Below are 20746 nucleotides of genomic sequence, written 5' to 3' on the forward strand. Positions count from 1 at the left end.
GCTGCTGCAACCACATGCAACACACACCCATTCACAGAGACCAGAGTTTTGTTCAAGCAGAGAAGGACGGCAGCATCACAGCATGATGAATTATTTCAAGAGGGCGGATCAAAAGAAATGAGCAAAACAAATAACACTTTAATACAGTGACTTTTCCATGAAGGGATGAAAACTATGTACAAACGCCAAAACTGACAAAAAATATCCTCAGAAACGCGACATGGCTTATCTCGAATACACTTGCAATAATACTGATAATAGAAATGGGGTGGGGTGGGTGGGGGGGGATCCTGCTGCCAATAATGACTTAAGTACAAAAAAAAAAAAAAAAAAAGGCTTAAAGTAGAAGTGAGCCAAGGAATTGCCTCCAGTGCTTTTTGTTAATGTGTCCATGTGCAAAAAAACTAGGAAATAAAAGATTGGGCACAGAAAGACGGGGGAAAATTTAATTTAAAATAAAGGAGAAGCACTTATGCTACAACTGTATATCTCTGCCTTTCAGAGCAATTTAATTCATATTTCAAGGTCAGCAACACAATGCGGTGGGAGATAAATCTGAACACCAGAGGAGGCGAAGGTGAATTAAACGGATAGTTCACCATGTTCCATTTAAGGCCTATAAATGTCCGAGGAGGCTGCACACCTGTGAAATTATGTGTGACCCATTCCCATTGTGACACTGCGCAATCTCCATGACAACGATGAGTGACAGGAAACCGGCAGTTTGCCTGACCAGCTGTGGCCGCTTGAGCGACACCGGAGGGGAATGAGAAACAAAAAGCAGTAAACGGCCCACCGCGGCACATGTGCACTGCACGCCTGTGATATCTCTGTGCTCTGAGAAGCCGGCCAACAGTGGATGGGCTGCAGCTTTGCCCTGGCTTGGAGTTCAGCTTCATTTCCCACAACCGGTGGAAGAAATTGCTGTGATTGGTGGAAAAGTGGCGAGATGAACCTCAACCACGGCGGTTAAAAGCTAAAAGGTGGTCCTCGCAGCCTGACTGGATCTCCTGTAATACTGTCAAATTGTGTTTTCAGGTGCATTATTTGGGGCTTATAGAGAATTGTTTTGTTTTTGACTTGCTGTCAGTTTCATCCAATCAATGCCAGTTCCTGAGAGTTTTTGAAGATTTGTACCATATTTCCTGGACGCTGCGTCATTTTGTGACGGCATGGAGTGCTGCTGTATTTCAATTATTGCACTATGACCATAAGCTGTTGATGCTGCTGTTTTTGCGCAATATGGTATATATTGCAGATTTATAACAGTACAGTTTTTTTCTATTTTATCCCATTTGTCTTAGCTGTATTCATTTATTTTAATTTTATTGTTCTACACCTGGGAACTCCGCTTTGTCATGCGTGGTTCTACTGACAATAAAATGAGTCTGAAAAGTGGCACAGGAGTCGCATCTGCCAAAAATGCATCACACGGAAAAAAAAAGTCAAATACGGTTGTAAAGACAGTTTTATGGGGCTAAAATAGCAGCATTCTTTCATCATACAGTGACATCGAATGGACCAAGGTGGCATGAACTAGTATAATTAGTCACATGACCAGCCAAACAACTGAAAAAAGTGCAACTGATAGTTTAGATATTACGGTAATTACTTTACTGTTAGTAGGTACTTCTTTGAAAAGTATCGGGTTACAGTGAGGACAGGACAAAAAAAAGATTGTCTTGTACAACTTTCAACCATCTCCCTCTGTTTGGACCATCCTAACACCTTGAGAGTATTGTACTGCAGTAGTAATGTAATGAGCTGTCGCCACATGGGTCAGTCTAATGATTAACTCACTCATTAGGGTGAATCAGTTATTAAGAGGAAGATGCTCTATAATCTGAATTTCTAACCGTTTTGAACCGATTAACTAATGACAAGAACAACAAACGGTTCTTATAAAAATACTTAATTTCCTTCCAGGGGAGCGCTTTGGTGTTTCTGTCAGCAGGACAGAGTTATACTTCTGAATAATGAGGCGCCTCTGTTCTAGTAAACAGCAGTGCAGTGAAATAGTAACAGAGGGGATTCTCTCTTTAGCTAAAGTTAAGAGCTGCACACTGAAGTTTCGTTAACTGTGTTACTCATAATAGTAATCAGTAATTATGGAGTTGCAGTAACTTGTATTCATGAAGCATTGTTAGCAACTTTAAGCTTCCTCATATTCCCGAAGGCAACTCGACTGCTCCAGGCAAAAACAATCTTATATATTACACATTTTGAAGTGTTTGCACTGTGTGGGCGTCTGCCAGAGGGACTGCTACACCCGCTGTTCTCCTGTCTGCTACATGTTTTTATTGTTTCTACTTTTTGTTGTTCGCTGTCTGTTCTCTTTTGGCTTGATTTTGATGATCTGCCTTAAATGGGGTCTTGTTTCTTTTCTAATTAAATCCGACTGATATCTTGCTCGTGTACACGCAGATGCAGTGTGGCAGTGCCACTAAAAGCGAAAAGCGTGGCTGATATTCTAGGAAATAAAGGACGTATTTTGAGTTTTTTCCTTTTTCTGTCATGCAGCTTCTTTCTTCATGGCAAAAAACCCCAAAAAAACAAGCTATTAGTAAAATCTAATAGTATATCTGTGAGAAGAACTTGCTTGGAAAATCTAATTAGACAATAACTTTTCATCTCTGACTGGCAAATGTTGCACACTTGAAAGTCGACCGTGACAGTATCAATAAGTGGAAGAAAGAGTAATTGGAAAAATAAATATATTCAGCTAGCAGTACAAAGGAAATGCACTGGTACCCCTGATTGAGTTTCTTAGTTTGTGCCGTTACGCATATCAGCTGCTTCCGTCACATTAAAACTGAATCTCAGACGTCAACAATCACAAGAAGACCATTATCACCATCACTCTTATTTTCTACTGATGCAGAGTATTTTTTTGTTAACCTGGTATAAATCATGAGGGGAATAATAATACATTTTGTATGCACATTTCACCACCTTTTTAAATGCCTCACACAATTTATAGCTGGCACTGAATGGCCCTCAGTAACAGCTGTTGGATTGAATTGGTGCTGGTCTGGCAGGCGACACAGGCTGCAATCCTGATTTTTTTTATTTTTTTTAATTATGTGTATGGGAAAAGAAAAACAAAAAATGACGGCTTGTTTCTGTTAATGAAATTGACATAATCAAAAATCATCACAATCCACTTTGCTCACTCCATTGCCACAAGACCGAGCACTTCAGCGTCACTTTTCAATAACTCCTCTCTGTCGGGTTCGGTTAATACTTTCTATCTCTGGGTGGTGGAAGTGCCGCGATGTGATCTGCTGTAATCCCTCTAATTTTTCTTTAGAGTCATACATTTGCAGAACATGACATTGTACATGCCTGCCAGGCCTAGGTGTGAAAGCAACAGAGCAGACTGGTTCTGCACATAATTGGAAAGATTTCTTAGAAAAGAAAAGAAGTAAAAAGGAGATGAAACAATATAACGACTGCGCACAGTTACGCCCAAAACAGAGTTTTTCTTAGCCTGGATACAGGACAGCTACATGTGTGCATCACAAGACAAATTACTCGAGCTTTGTAAACGCATGCAGCAAACTTGTGAGAGTTATAATGTGGAAATGTTGATATCAGCTGCCTTGCTCAGATGAATGACAAAATTCTCTCAACTCCATGAATACATGAATAAATAAACAAGACAAGAATCTATGCTCAGTGGGTCTCTCGCCCTCTCCCTCTGCTCATTCTTTAGTTCTTTTTCATAATCTTTAGTCCTCTATCTTTCTTTCAGTCTTTTGCTTTCATGAATTAATGAATAACCTCTGAATCTAAGAACTGTCTGTATCCATCTTGCTTTCACTTTTTCTGCTTTTATTCATAAATGAGTAATCAGAAAATGTTAGGACAGAAATCCTGCTGTACGAGCAGCGCTTATTCTGCATTCTCCCATAATTCCTCTGTGCTTCCCTCCGTCCGTTTCTGGGAGACTTTGGTCTTCTGTTCTTTGGAGATTGCATTTGTTCCCTGTGTTTTCTGTTCTTCCCTCATTATGTTTCTCTATCTGCTCTCCCGTCTCCAGTCCTGATCCTTGGTTGTCTCTTGCCCTCTCTCTTTCTCTCTCTTCGCCGCAATCCCTCCTCTTTGCCATTCGCAATTAATCAGCGCTAATAATGATTGCAACTGGGCCTCCGTCCAATCGCACAAACTCAGCACGCACGAGGATTCTGTGGACGCTGTGCACACGTGGAAATACAGCCACAGCTTGTACTAAAACCCTCTCTGAGATGTTGTAAATGACCAACACTTCTGTGTGTGAGACTCGGCGTGAATGTGTGTGTGTGTTGGCTGCGTGGGTGATGATTCATGGATGCACAGTAACAGCCACTTATCAGCCTGAGGAAAGACAATGGCACCGTGAGAGCTCATCAGTCATATTTACTCTGCTCCACACATGCGCGCACGCACAAAGAGAAACAAAAACAACGGTTTTCAACATCCACTCTGGCTGCTCTCCTGCATTTGTGCATATCAATTAATGGTACCTGGAGGGACTCCTGTGGAGATGGTGGAGGATGTGGCGACGCCCCGCCCGGCGGCGGTGAGCGCAGCCACCTGTAGCGTGTATGCTGTGGTGGAGGTGAGGCCGGTCAGCTGGTACTGCAGGGTGGAGTTGGACAGGGAACGTTCCTCACGACTGGACTCCATGCTAGACACTTCCCACCACAGTATGTAGCCTGTGGGGTGTAGAGCGCACGCTGGGTTAATAAACGTGCTCACACACACACGCACGCACGCACGCACGCACGCACGCACGCACGCACGCACGCACGCACGCACGCACACACACACACACACACACACACACACACACACACACACACACACACACACACACACTTTATAATGAGAAGTGTGGTGCCAAAAAAAGGGGTGGGGTTGGAGGAGTAACTACAGTCAAAATCCCAGTCTGTCCCTTCGCATCTTCGCAGTCATGCATCATGCTCCACCACCTTTAAATGTGTGTGTGAGCGAGGCCACTTGTGTGCAAAGCCCTGGAGAGAGAGTGAATGGTCCCTCATCCGTCTCCCTGCTCACCAGGTGCTGGATGAAAAGCAGGTTGAGGAGAAAAGAGTAAATGTGGAAGGTGACCTTGATTGAATACCCATTTTCCCACTCCTCCGAGTGTGTAAGGTGACTGTAATGACACTGCCGCCTCATGCTGCTTGGACTGTGGTCTTGTTGTGCAGACGCCTGATGAATGTTGGACACGATGCAGAAGTGACAACACAAAGACACACGCTTGCTCACGGACGCAAAAAAAGTGGCGTAATCGCTTAATTCACAGCAGCTTGTCGTTCTCACCAGCACCATTGTCTGGCAGAGCCATGGAGGGGCTCAGGCAAAATGAATTGAGGGATGAGAAAGTGCCTTGAGCTCTGTGATGTGCCACACAAACAACACCCTGGGATGAGGGCATGTTCGAGATAATGTGAGAAGACAAGCTGCAGAGGGAAGGGATTAGCTGATGATGAATCAGTTGTGCAAAAACATAGTGTCACAAACAGGAGGGGTGTCTCTGGAAGGCAGACAGAAAAGTAAGAGACTAAGTGAAGAACACAGAAGTAGCTGTGGAAGTTGGAGGGGTCCCTCGGGGGGGGCGCTCTCACAATCTTACTCAAAATCAGTCATTGTTGCAATTGTCCACCTGAGAACAACCCGTTTTAATTGGAGACAACAGTCATGCTACTGCTAATCATCCAGTGTGTTACTTTCTGGCAGGAACACACACACTTAATTTGTGCTTGTTTCCTGGACTGGTAATAACATGATAGAATAAAAGTTGACTGATTATGAAAGGAAGGAGTGATATTATCAGTGACTAAGCAGTTTCTTTTTCATTTTCTTTTTTTTAATGTCTTTCTTGAAATCACTCACCGATGACGATGCCGTTCTTGTCTTCAGGCTCGGCCCAGCTGACTCTGAGAGACGTGTCCAGGATTTCAGTGAAGCTCAGCTGGCGGACGGGTCCAGGTGCTGAGGAAAACACACACACCATATTACGATTTCCACCTGTATTCCAACATGGTAAAATTAACATTTTAGTGAATCCTCCAGGACACACACACACACACACACACACACACACACACACACACACACATACACACACACACACACACACACACACACACACACACACACACACACACACACACACACACACACACACACACACACACACACACACACACACACACACCCTCACACACACCAGCAGCCTTTGGCTCCTCAACGTCACACACCGCCTCCTAATCACATCTGCATTGACTGGCTCACACTCGGGTGCACGCAGGCCTGTCGTTTCTCATTTCATCCGTGGCTCCCTAACCCTTCTCCCTGCAGAGCGATTAAGCTATTCATCTGAGACATTCAATAACACTTGCACACAGCCACATACACACGCACGCATGCAAAAAGCTATCATCAAGCAAGAATTACACCCACCGTTAACCCTGCAACACGCCCTGCAACCAATCAATACCTGTCCACTGCTGGGTGTGTTTGCTGCAGTGTGTCTGTGTGTATGTGCACATGGCTTCTAATATCCCTTCCCCACTCAATAATTGCTGGTTGGTAATAATTGCTTGTCTGTCTGCCTATAGGCTATTGTGTTTATTTCATGGTGCGAATGTGTTCTTGTGTACTTGTAGCTGGGAGTGGCAGCTATTATGTTTATCCATGGAACAGTAGGCTATAAATACTAGCATGCTTGAAAACATATGAATCAATTCCCTTTAAAAAGACAGGAAAAATAAATAAAAGCAGGGAGGCAACGGGGAAACTAAGAACAAAGAAATTAAAAAGAAGTGAAAAACAAGATAGAGCCTGAGAGGAGAAAGGGAGTGTTGCTGTGTTGCTGTGTTGCGTGTCCTGGGTATTGTGTGTACACAGCTGTGCGTCACGCTGGTAAAAACAGCTGGACTGAGCGTATAGCGAGCCGATAAACTTTCATTGGTATTCACCGGAGAGGCTCATGGAGTGTGTGCTGGCTCGAGGCCCCCCGTTGTCCGTGTTGGTGTACTCACTGTCCTCGTGCGTCTGCAGCATGGTTGGGGGGCTGCGGGGGCCGTCTCCGGGGGTCGTGAAGCAGAGGGTGGAGCCAAAGTACCAAGTGAATTTCTTGAGCCCGCTGACCAGTCCGGTGTGGCGTGAACCGGGGTACTCTGGCGTGATGGTTACCACCATAACGTCTTCTGGAGACTGCTCCGGCCAGACCAGCAGCTGGGTTCAAGAGGGGAAAAAGGTTGTTTGTGTTTGGTAGATTATTTCATTGTCGTAACAATAAAACCAATATACCACTGGAAAGCCGGATTATCAATGATGTTACATTTGTGAGGAAAATGCATTTGTGGGATGAGCAGCAGTATTTGGGTTTTGCCAATGAAAAATGTGCCAAGTCTTCCTGGCCTTTTCTTTGTTTGATTGGGATCCTTCAATGCAGAGAGACAGGAAGTTAGGATTAACTTAACAGCAGTAAGACTAAGACGCCAAACTCTGAGGTGTTGTTTGTTAAATGAATAACTTGTTAAATTGTCAGCATGTCTACTTTCTTCAGAGTTCCAGCATCAATCGTTCCAAACAAGAATTAATAGCAAATAAAGTCTTTTGTGGTAGGAGCACACGTACTCACACATGCGTGTTCTATGTATGTTGTTATAATACTTGTAAGCAGCAAAGACATGATCTTAACTGCCCATGAATATGAGAGGGTCCAATCAAACCCTGCAAAGTGTAAAAGTTATCTGCTATTCTTTCCAGAAAAAGTAACTCTTGTTCCAAGTTTATCCTGATAAGCGACTGGCTTTTTCCCCACATTAGTCTGAAGAGGAACAGTGTGGCGGCTCCCAGTTCTCATTAAAAATCATCAGGTTTTGTAAAAAAAAAAAAAAAAATGCATTAAATGTGATCATCTAGAGAATTTCTTGTGTTCGTGCTGTTTATGGTTCCTGAACTAAACTGCCTTCGTCAGTTCATTTATTGTAAAATTCTTTGTTTTGTTGTTCTGTGATTATTTTGGACGGCGCAGCTTCAGGCTCCCGGATCCACTCTACACACCCGTCTCACTCTATTCACCTGAGCCATAGTATCGGATATAAAGAATTTTCTTAAATTCAGGCTGATCCCCCTGGGTCCCTAGTTTTGGAAACTTCTTAAAACTGCAAGTGTTATTTACAAATTTGCCATTTTCACATTTCAGTCCCTGGATAAGTTATTTGCATTTCAAACAAGAACATATTTACATATCGATGTACCGTTTAACATACATCCCCTGCCAGCAGGCTGTTGACACTCACCAGAGTAACCGAGGACGAAAACTAAGCTTGATTATCAGTTCGAGCAAACGCCTAATGGAAGGTTAATTTATCTCCAATAGCGCGGCTTAATTTACATTCAGAGCTTCAGCAGTTTGGCTTTTGTTATTGCTTTAGCCACAAAAACAAACAGCGAAAAGCACACACTTACATATTCATAATGAGAGATAAGCTACTGGCAACACAAAGATGGGGTACACATATTTATAGGTTTTGTTAAACAGAACCACACTGGATTAGTGGGGCAAATAAATAAATATATAAATTTAAAAATTGGCGCACAATCTGCATATGATGACAGACCAGAGACATGTTATTGAGACATTTACTTATGTGTAGTCAGAGTTACGTTCCCAGTAGAGGAGGTGAGTCTAGTTTGTGTTTGATAACTCTGACTTGTGAGCACATTTTCTCATGGGTCTGCGTGCGCTGAGAGCTCAAAGCTTCACACGTTTCTAGGTTACTGTACTTTCTCTTTCAACGCCACTGTTAATTGGGCATTTAGCTTGTTTTTGTCGGCCCTGCCACTAATGTCGGAGACTCTGGGACCCACACCTGTCCCTGCTATTACTGCATATGGGTTACATTTATCCAGTGTGAAGTGAGAGAAAGTGTTTCGGGCTCATTAAACACATTTATATTTGGGGCGGGGGGTGGTGGGGGTGGGTGGGGGCACTGTTAAAAAAAATAAAACAGAATTGTGAAGACGAGCGTTACAACACTGCTGCGTGCATGGTGTAACCAAACACACTCATTAAAGAGGAATCGGAAGGATTAATGCAGCTCACGCTGCTTTTATGTATGCATCTGCAACAGAAACTCAATCTGAGAGACTCTGAAGTCTCCTACTACGAGTGAGCCAGCGATACACGCACACAGAGCAGTGGCTGCGTCTCTGCCTGCCTACGGGGTGAACGGCTGCACCCAGTCGGTCATGGTGAAAAAAGGGTTTTCTATTAGATTTCATTATCAGCACAGCACAGTTTGGGCGCAGTATAACAGAGCCGATGTGGCGCCCTTAAGTGTCCACTTTCAAAGCGGTGACTGGCTCTGTTGACGCAGACGCATCGGGCTGGATTGCAACGGAAAAAAAGTGAGCTGGTGAGCACACAGAGTGCTACGCTCCATCCAGCACATGCTCTTGATTATTAGGCGGGCCTGTGTGAAGACACTTTTGAAAAGAGGTGGCGAAAGTGCTCACTCTGTGATTAAACTGCTTTTCTCATGTACAAGTTGAAAAGTACAGGTTCTATGATGTACTTGAGTATTTAACGTCTGCGATAACTGGAGTCTCAGAAAAATTAAATGTCTGCCCCCTCACTCGTCAGCACTATAAATATGTACAAGGCTGCTTAACTGTCGTGCAGCCACACTGAGCTGGAGGAGTCTGATGTTTTAAAACAGCATGGCAGAAAGTTGGGGCGAACCGGCATCAGCACAGTTTGGCAGTACTTTCATCTAGAAAATGAAAACAAAGCAGCATGTGGACTGTGTCAGAAAGAAATGGGTATACAATCACTCCACTGGAGCAATGCACAACCGCATTCAACTCAAGTGACTGCTGCTCAGACATTGTTTTTCCCAGAGACGCTGTGATTCCACGCAGTCGGAGAAGATAACGCAGCTCATTGCCAGAAAGCTTTAACTGTTTTGAAGGTGAAGGCTTCGGTACACTGTGCTAAATTTGGATTGTTTTCCGAACTGTTTTCTTTTATAGACTAGTCAATTGGTCCTAATAAAAATGTTTTTATTCAGTCGACACATATCAGCTTCCAGGAGCATCCCTGGTGTGAACGCACCCACTCGTAACATTGCTGCTGTTTACTGACCTATGTCACCAAGGAGTTGGCGAGTTAAATCAATTGAAACTGATTAGAATTAAAACTGTATCAGTCATCAGTTATTTCACTCCATAACAAAGAGAACCATCAGGTACTCATTAAAAGTCCATCCTAGAGGTTTTCTCCACACAAATCACAGCTGAATCAAAATGCTGGCTCTATTTCATTTTCCTCGAAAGTTTATTCAGCCACTTTAGAGTTTCAAGAAAAAAAATAAAATTAATGATAATATTTAAGAAGAAAAAATTTGAGCGAAGGAATCAATAAGGGGAACCAATGAGGAGCAAAAATTATTTAGGTTATTTATTGCAGGCAGAAGAGAGGTAAGTTGATATTTTGAAAAATAAATGAAATGGTTGGGTTATATGTGCGTTTTCCCAGCATGCCATCTTCCTCGTAACTTTTGAGAATAAATCCAAGCAAAGGAGTAAAACGGTCTTCTTCCTATGCAGACAAGCTATTTTATAAGTGAACGTGACAGTCCTAATGTAACGTGGTAGAAATTGAAAGTTATGATGTTCATCTACGTATTTGCAGGTGATTTACTCAGCATCAGGAACTGTAAATTTACTCAATGGTTTCCAAAGAGGCAACAAGCCAGCTTCGAAAATATAACAAGTTAAAAGTGTAGGTATTTGTGTTTAAATGGATAAAGTAAAAAAAAGAAAAAATACAGTAACACCTTTTTTTTTTTTTTACTTTGTGATTCCACACATCTGAATAGAAGACAATAAAATTCATCAGAAGGAGTTGAGCTATGTTGTGACGGGTATTGTACATAGTCAGTGGTGTGTGTGTGTGCGGGGGTGGGGGGGGGGCGGTTGTGTGTGAGGGGGCACGAGGCTTTGCTTCATATCCTCTTTTAATTAATATCATTATCTATTGCCCTCGAACCAGCACAACACACCCAGTGACGCACGCCCACATGTGCAACAGCCGCTTCACGGATGTGGAGTGCAGGAGCTCGGCGACAACATCAGAGAGCGACATCAAAAAGACGGAAAGCCATATAGTATTTATCAACCAACAAAGGCGCCAATATTCACACTCTAAAACAGAGTCTCCGGCACGCCGCCGCTGACGCACAGCCAGAACGTGATGTGTTTTCTTTGTCATGTTAATCAGTACCTCAGCGGCTGGTTGCCACAACGAAGCGAGGAATAAATCACGTACCAGAAGTCGTACATATAGATCACTCAATGCAAGTCAATCGCTCTGGCCCCGCTCCTTGTTATCCCACTTCTTTATTAATTTTATCTCTTTGTATCCTCGGTTTCTCACCCAATATTTTCTTGGCATGTACTCATATTTCCTGGACTTATCCTCTCTCTATGTTTTCCCTCTTTTTCTCTTCCAGCAGCTGACCCCCTGCGCTCTCTTTTCTGACGGTTGGGTGTTAAAAACAAGAGCATGGTAGCGCATCATGGGAAATGACCTTTGAGCGCAGGGGAGGTCAGCACATATATTTAATCATCACATATATAGATTTTTTTTTGTGGAGTATATTTTTATCTGCGAAAGTGATGGATAATTGTTGTGTTATGCAATTTCTCGGCAGTCTGTTTCTCGCAGCTATCTATGAAAAAGAAGCCTCGAACCCGCGAGCTCATTGCGATAAAAAACACCTGCTACTGTGCAATGCTGCAATTTTAACGTCTCCTTTACTCTCAGTATGTGGGAAGAGGTTGAGGGTATAAACAAAGCAGAATATTAGAGCACATTTTTGCACATTTCTTCTTACTAATAACACAAAATGTTTCTGTATGTCACAATTCAAGGTAAAATTGAAGCTTTTCCAAAATTGCAAAAGGGAAAAAAAAAAAGAAAGGATTTGTTTCCCCGATGAGAAAGTTTGTGTACTAAAGCAGTGCAAAACTTTGAGAGGCTTACCTTGTATCCCTGGTTGATGCCGTTAATGAACTGCTGAGGTGGAGGGTTCCACGTGAAGCGGATCGTGGTTGAGTTGAGAGCTACGATTTCCACTTCCTGCGGAGGAGCCGTGGGAACTGCACGCAAACACACACAGAAAAGATTTAACTGCAGAAGGGTTCACTATGAAAAACAGTGACATGTATTAACAAACTGTTCACTTTCCAGGCCTGGATTCTCAGCATGCAGCAGTTGTAAATATCTCACAAAGGCTCACAGTTCAGTGTTTTATGTGAAGATTCAGATCTTTTTTTTTCTTCATTAAAAATATCTGCCAAACATGTAAGAGCTAAATGCCAAAGCTGGCCCTCGCTTCTCTCAAGCACAATGAAGCAATTTCTCAAAGAAAAACAACAACAACACATGTATTGTATTTAGTATATATGTGTTTTGCATCCCAACACCTCAGGAAAAGGCTAAATGAGATTAGGATCTGGATTCTCAACAACGATGGCTCACTGGATGTGTTGGTTCAATCCTGGAGCAACATGCACCAAGCAGCCCTTTCAATAGTAATAGCCACATGGTCAAACCGATTGACTGATAATAATCTCAATATATTAACATATCAGACACGTTTGTTGTGTTATGGTGGCAGATGTCATGAGAAATGATAAGGAGAGCTGCATGGGTGTGTTTAGTCCCTGTATATATCTATTTTCATTTTATTCCCATGTTTTCCCTGATGGTTTCTTCTGTTGATTGTTTGATTTATGTCCTTTCTTGTTTGTCTGGTCATGCTGTCGTGTCTTCAGACCTTCATGATTTAAATCCTTAAAGTGGACACATAGTCCGCAAGAACAGTAGTTTGTTTTCTCGAGGTGTCAATGACAAGAACAAAGTTAGTTCTGTCTGGGACGTTTCACACTTCACAAGAAACTCCAGAGCAGAAATGGTGATGGGGGGGTTGGGGGGGTGAAGGTACGTAGGGAGTTTAGGAAATTTGAAATCACACAATAGGTGTCAAGCACAAAATAAGATGTGTTGAGAACAAGCTGAGTGAACTTCCAAAGTAGAGTTCTTTTTACTCGGCCCTCAAAGAGAAAACTGACTTCACTGTTCTTGTGGACCAAGTGAAGACCTTCCATCTGGTTTTATGTTTTGCCTGTTTTCAGTTCCTGTCATTTGTCAACTCTGTTCATATCTCCTTTCTTCACACCTGTCTCTAATTCACCTCCCTTTCCTTTGTGTGTGTATGTGGTTGTACATTAACCCTTCCTGTTCATTAGCTTTGCCAGAGACTCTGCCAGCTGTGTTCGGTTTTACCTTCTGTGTATGTATGTACGTATATAAGCTTCACCCTGTCCTTGTATCCAAACTCATTTATCACCCCAAGGTTGATCACCTCTTTCACTTTGTCTGTTTTTGGTTATTTGTATTTAGTCAGTCAGTTAGTGAGCCAAAGGTTTTGTTGCACAAGATGTGACAAAGTTACTGGTATTACATGCAATGGTGAGCGAGAAAATCCTTACTTTAGAGTTTAGAACTTGTGATTTATTTTAGCTCCCACCTCTTCATCACTTGTCTTCACAACACAAAATTACAATAACATACAGTACAATACTATAGTACAACAGGCAAAACTACAAGTGAAATTCAAAACATGTATGAGAAAGGTGGACAGGATTCGAGGTTGACATGAAATGCCAACGCAAAATTCTCCTTTTGCCAGCTCAAGACAAAAGGGCTTCGGGGATTTTCTGATATAAGCTTATTAAACCATTTGTAAACTACCCTTCACCTTTCAGATGAGTTGTTTACTGATTAGCAGGTTGTTAATAAGCCAGTAACACTTTAAATATACAGTATATGTATTTTCTCTATGTGAAGATAAATGTACTAGTTCACTTGTGCATAAATAATGTAGTATTTATTACTTATGCTTTAATGTAATAATAATGCAGGGGGAAAAAATAAAAAGGTTTATTAAACCAGGGTCTTCTGTGTTTTCAATCTCACTACAAAGACACAACAATAAGAAGTTCAATAACATGTTTATGGAGCGAAGCAGGATCGTAATAACTTCCAGAAGCTGTTTGAACTCGGTTCATTCCTTCATCATCCATCTCCCAGCGAGACAGAGAAGAACAGCGCTGAGGAGCACACGGTTTATGTGCCGGTATTATTTTCCTTAAAAATCTGGGTTATTTGTTCGATGAGAAATAAATGCAGGTTGGCAGGAGGTAAATATTGTAAACAAGTGCTGAACACATTTTGCTTCATTCACTTCAGGAACTGCACTAGGATCTCCTGTGTTTACTCTTGCTCTGCGTGAGCGAGCAAATGGCTCTTTGCATGTGGATCCTCATGTGTCATGATGAATCCATCAGAGCAGCGGGTCGGGTTGGAGAGAGCGAGGAGGTCCAGAAGGAGGAGTGTTAAAGCTGGGAAGAGGGAGACGAGTGACTGGGTAAAATATTTCCATGTGTCTATGGGCACACGTTATGGTGATTACACTGTAAGGGGTTTATGCTGAGGCCAGTGAGCCACGGAGTGATAATGCCCTGTTGCATGATGGGAATGCCCTTTACATCTCATATTTGAGCAGAAATGGTCAGACGGCAGGTTTAAACACACATGCAAATGCATGGCGCACACGCGCACACATACACTGCAGAAACCAGAGCAAAAGTAAGAAAAAAAAATCCAGCAAAAAAACGAGATGGTGCAAAAAAGGGAGCCAACGAATGAGAAGATAGAGAGCGAGACTGAAGATTAATTGATGTTAAAGATGCTCTCCCCCTCCTTGCTACGCTGACTGTACTCCTGGGGACTGGCTTCTAACCCCTCGCAGCTCACAGCTCCAGATAAAACACTAAACTCTGCCCTTTGGGGGAATCTTAGTATGCGCGCACGGCAGCTCGCGAGAAAGCGGGAGGAAAGAAATGTTATCAGAGACTTACACCGAGTCCAGCCACATCTTCTCAGAGACAGTGAGAGAAGGAGAAAATGTCCAATCCATCGCAGCCACTCCCATTAAACCACATTAGAATAATTAATGAGCCTAACTCCCTCTCCTGAGTCTATAAACCTGTCCCAAACTCTTGTAATAATGACTGTGGGTTTTATGTACGTGTGCGAGAGCGTGTGTGTGTGTGTGTGTGTGTGTGTGTGCAGCTCAGTCTATCTTTAATAATGATAATATACTGTTGGAATAAAAGTCAGGAAGAGACGAGCACGTGTTTAAAGAAGATTTAGCCCCACAACCACTTCCTCTCCTCTCTCTTTACAATCTTCACTTACATTCCTCCACAACCGCTTCATTGATTTACTCTGGAAGGAGCTGAAAGTGTGTTCCGCTGTGCAGCTCTGTTTATTACAATAAACACACTATTAGAAGTCATATTATGTATTTATAGAGTCGTACAGGAACTCTTAGCCCGTGACTTCCACCCGGCTCCTGCTGCAGTATCCCACGGAGCTTTGTGGGGCAGATGGGACATGTAGTCCCTGCAGCAGGTCCTGGGCCGCCTCCAGGGTCTCCTCCCAGTTGACTGGAGTTACTGTGCCCATGGGGCGATGCCTCGGGGGCAACTTCAGCACAAGTGTGAGCTGCGTCAGACGGATTGCCTCAAAGTTGAGCGAGTGAAACCCGCCAGGCAACAGAGACCATCTTACCTTTAGCTTCTGTATCCAATGAATGTAAATGCCTCAGCACATACAACATGTTCAAATATGTCTTTAGTTGCAAGTCAAGCCCAGATTCTGAGGCAGAAAACTTGATGGTCGATAAACAGACATACCGTACAGTAAGCTTTTATCCCCCCAAAAGAAAAATCCTGATATTGTTTGAGGATTGTTCAATTGTTCAACAAGCCACCAGCTGAATCCTACAAGGCCGGCCTGATCTGGCATCAAATTGAAAAAATATGAACACCCACACTGTGAGTCTGTGAACGCCATCCACCTCCAAACCCCCGCCCCCTCCATCTGTTGTCATTCAAAGACCACAGTTCAAGTTTCTTTAAAATCGGTCAGTAACACTTTAATACTCAAGGTCTCAGTGAGTTTAAGACCTTAGTGACACATAGATAAGGTGCACAATCCTCCTTAAATCGGTTAATGGACCTTTCCTCTCTCTATTAATCTACTCCACCTGCATTAAAAACCCAAAGACAGAAGCTTTGCTTTTTACCCTGGATAGAGTATCAACATCTCCAAGTGGTCGGTGTGCGTGGCAACAATCTGTTATCAGACAAAACCATCAGGAAATAATGCTGCTGCATCCTGAATTATTTAATATTCATGTGATTAACAATCAATCTATTTTTAAATATTATGATCAAGCTAACCATTTTGCAGACCATCTGTACAGCGTTTTAAAAAGTGTGGGAACATATTTGCATTTTATTCATTTATTGTGGGTCTGACCAGATGCAAAGCTGCTTTGGTTCAGGATTCAAAGAAGAACTTGTAAAAAATAATGATGCAGTATGTTAAAGGAATACATTGGTATGTTTATATTGCTAATCATGAATGAGAAACTAAATGTATAGTGTGTGTGTGTGTGTGTGTGTGTGTGTGTGTGTGTGTGTGTGTGTGTGTGTGTGTGTGTGTGTGTGTGTGTGTGTGTGTGTGTGTGTGTGTGTGTGTGTGTGTGTGTGTCTGTGTGTGTGTGTGCACATGACGCTCACCTCCCTGCAGTGTGTACTCAGAAACAGGGCTGCTGTAGACACCCAGGCCAGCCCCTGTGTAGGCAGCCACCTGGATCTGGTACTGCGTCCAGATGATCAGATCTTTCAGCAGACAGTAGTTGGTCTCTGGGCTGCTGATATTCTTTTCCTGGTAGTCCCCTGGCAGCCCTGCCAGACGGTACCTTCACAAACACCGGAGAAAAGTTACTTTGCAGCAAAACAAGTGTAAATAAAGAGCTTATACCTGCACATAGATGTCGGTCGATCGATCTGTGTATCTAATAATAATATGATATGAAACCAGTGTGCAAACTAAATGTGCAAAATTACAATTGTTTGACTCCTCCAAAGTCTTTATGGACATTTTCAAAACTCTGAGCCGATGAAGCCGATACCTTTTTTTTTTATCTGTCTTCTGTCCCCCTAAACATTTCAAAAGATCGAAAACCTTCAAAGACATGCCTGAATGGTGCACCTTCAAGACCTTCACTTTACTACATGTGATATAAGTGTCCACTTAAAAGGATATATGAGCTGACGAGACAGGGAGGTGCAGGACCACGTTGGTATTGTACATATCTGATGGCGCTCAATGGAGTAATAATCCCCATGCCAGCGTTTTAATATGACGCCTATTCACTGTAACAGGATATTCTGACCGGCCGAGTCAGCGCTCTCTCTCTCTCTCTCTCTCTCTCTCTCTCTCTCTCTCTCTCTCTCTCTCTCTCTCTCTCTCTCTCTCTCTCTCTCTCTCTCTTTCTCACACACACACACACGGAAACATGCTCGTACACACACAAACAGGGGTGCACAGAGTGGGGGGATACTGGAGGTTGACAGGGGATCTGTGCAGAGGAGAGAAGATAACCTCTCTTTTCTCCTGACACACTGACACCCACCCCGAGAAGAGGAGGAGGAGGAGGAAGAAGAAGAGAGAAAATAGAGGAAAGAGAGTGAGAAGCTGCCAGCTGATAAATCAGAGGAAGGAGGTTGTGGAAGCTCTGTCCTATCTCGCCGAAATGACACAGGAGTGTAGAAGTGTGTGCTTCTACTCTTCCTGCTGACTTCTGGAGCCGACGTGAGACCTTCTTCTAAAATTACATGCAAAATCTGTGTGAGGCAGCAGCAGACCAGTTTGATTACACGCATTGTGTCACACTTTAGGTGGACGTCAAAGGGACGGTGGACGAAGCGTGAGCTTGCCTCAGCGTGCTCAGAGACCAACGCCTCACATGTGTGAAGTTACACAAGGCAGGACGGAAAGCGGAAGGCCGGATGAGAGATTTCTGTACATATTTAATTAAACTACCGTCATGTACTTTTTCAGTGATTTCATCAGCGCTCCCATTAGCACTTTTATAATTGTTTGGACCAGTGTTGAGCGGGGCTCAAGAGATCTCAAGTCTTTCTAGCATGATTTCTTTTTTCCTTTTAATTTGTGAGGAGCCATTATAAAAATTAATAATTGGAGAAGAACGTTGTTAACCAATTTATTAAAACAGACATTTTTAGAACGGAATTAAATGTAAATATGCTAAAGATGAATTAAAATGATAAAATAAGGCTTAATGCAAAACCGGAAGTGTAAGTGTAGGCTTCTTATTGCCTATGGTTTCATACAGCCATTAATACAGATATCTTCTGCTGTAAGAAAGTTAGGCACAGTTATCTAAGTATGTCATGAATTCTGCATGTATAATCAAATTTTGAAGTTCTTGGTATTTGTTGCAGCATGTTATGAACTTGATGGGAGAAAATGAAACTCCGTCAACCAATTTTCCGGAGAAGCATCATATAATTTGAATAACCAGTTCAGTTTTCAGAAACAACGAGCTGATGGTCCCTTTGTGCAACCTAATAATCACTGCAAAGAATATGAAAGAATAAATTAATTGAAATGTCTTTGAGCACATCACAATACAAAAAAAGATATTTCAAACTATGTCAGACTTTGATAAATGAACTGGTGAATTTTGGTTGATGCACATTTTTTTGGTTAATTTAGTTTAGTACGATACCAAACGGATGTTATTTTTTACCTCAATCTCTTAGAAAAGAAAAACACATTATTTGATTACATTGAACTGCTCTGCTTTCAGGATTTGCAAAGAAGTCTATCTTCTTCGACCAGTTGCAACGCTGATGAATAAAATTAACGGTCAAAATACTGGCTTACACGAGTAAAAACACATTGTGCCGTTTCTGCTTCAAATTATCCAGAGAAAAACACACTGCTCCATTACTCTGACTGATCGTTATCCAGGAAGGAGCTGTTATTTTGATAACAAAAGTGTGGAAACGTCCCTTTTGAAATACCTGAAAATAAGGAATCCTGAATATATTTCACAAGACTTCACATTGTGTCTGCTCTAATTCAGTAATGCTTTTTTTCAGACTTTATACTATAATAGCCATTTATCACACAAAGCATTGATGTCTTCTTTTAACATGGGAGGAAAATATGCCTTTCAGAACAATATGAATCATGTCTTTAAGAGAAGATCCACGTTTCAATGTGACATCTGCAGTTTCAGGGCTTTTCTTTCAGAGAGCATCTTTTAGTCGACCTTAAGCATCTCTTCATGACAAGCGGCAATGAGTACGTGTAATTTGACACCAGTTTCACCATTTTTCTGGCAGCTGTAGCTGCTGTACCTGAGGCGGACACCCATACAAACAAAACCATGACAACCTGTCGATGGCAGCTTGCCTGGCAAGTGTTTAAAGCCCTGGAATGATTTATAAACCACGCCATTACTGTAAATCTAAGTTTTAATATGGAAATCTTTGAGTAACATGACATCTCTAGAAATAGAGAAACTGTATACGGTTGAATATAACAAGAAAACTGAGGTTTGATATGTATTTCTGAGAAGTTGCTGCTCCATCAAACAGATGTTTAAAAGGTTTTCATTTGCATTACTCGATGCTGTGACAAGGTAGAAACATTCGTCAATCCTTCAATTCACTCCAAGTCGGACATGCGCTCCAGATTTCTGATGTTCTCCAGACTGACGAGCGAACAACAACACTGCTGCATACATGTCGCCTGTGACGCATTCCATACCAACCCACCTCGTCCTTTGTTTCCTGTCTGTGACTCTAACGTCGACTTAATGAAGCTGTGAATAAAAAAACATGTCAATGATCCTGTGTGTGTGTGTGTGCGTTTACCTGAGCACGTATCCTCGAAGGACTCCATTCAGCTGGGGTTCTGGTGGAGGCTGCCACTGGACCATGATGGACTGGTTTGTACGCCCGCTGGCTACTATATTCTTTGGAGGAGCACTGGGCGCCTCCTCCCGCAGCATCAACCTGACAAACACACACAGTTGTGTTTACATCAATTTGAGGGACTTCACGTTGGCTTGCAGTCATTCTGTCAAGACAGTTAACTAATAGTGGTTTAACCATTATGCAAACCTTAGCACAACCATGAAATAAATGTAGTTGGTGCATAAAGTGGACATTACTTCTGCTCCTAAAATGTGACAATATCAATAGATGTGAATGGAACACAACCACTTTACTCATATGCATTTGTTTTAATACTTTTTTGGGACATTTCACTTACTTCATCTTACTTCTAGTTACTTGTAACTCTTAACCTAAGCTTTAAATATGAATCCACCTCCACATTTTGGCGGCCTCTGTTGTCATTTCTCATACAAAAAAGAAAAATCTAATCGTGTGTGTACGTACAGAATTACTAACTTAGGCACAGGCGTGTGTTTTAATACCTTCTGGAGACATTGTACAAAGTTCATTTATGCTGAATGTTACACACATGGACCAATGTTGTCGTACCACCAGTAACTGTTGCGGCTGTGTGGGCGCTCGAAGCAAAAAACAAATAGTGGAAGTTCTTGATGAGCAGCTGTGAGAAACCTCGACTTTATCATCATTTTAGTATGTTTATTTTAAACATGGCCGACTCTGGTGGATTGAACGCTCACAATGTATGAAAAACATGACCACCTCAATACACGTACACATAATTTCATTC

General features: G+C 42.3%; 1 protein-coding gene across 1 annotated transcript in view; it reads right to left on the minus strand.

Annotated features, from left to right (window-relative positions):
• The window catches only part of LOC308110328 (protein sidekick-1-like), a gene marked incomplete at its 5' end in the record, with an annotated part of 289129 nt that overhangs the window by 55475 nt on the left and 212908 nt on the right, over positions 1-20746 (minus strand). The window contains 6 exons of the mRNA XM_080464568.1: positions 4506-4697; positions 5899-5997; positions 7050-7245; positions 12068-12183; positions 16741-16922; positions 19915-20055. Of these exons, the coding sequence (XP_080320694.1) occupies positions 4506-4697; positions 5899-5997; positions 7050-7245; positions 12068-12183; positions 16741-16922; positions 19915-20055 (926 nt within the window). The remainder of the gene's footprint in view (positions 1-4505; positions 4698-5898; positions 5998-7049; positions 7246-12067; positions 12184-16740; positions 16923-19914; positions 20056-20746) is intronic.

The sequence above is a fragment of the Lipophrys pholis genome (assembly GCF_963383615.2).
Source record: "Lipophrys pholis genome assembly, chromosome: 5".
Taxonomy (NCBI): Eukaryota; Metazoa; Chordata; class Actinopteri; order Blenniiformes; family Blenniidae; genus Lipophrys; species Lipophrys pholis.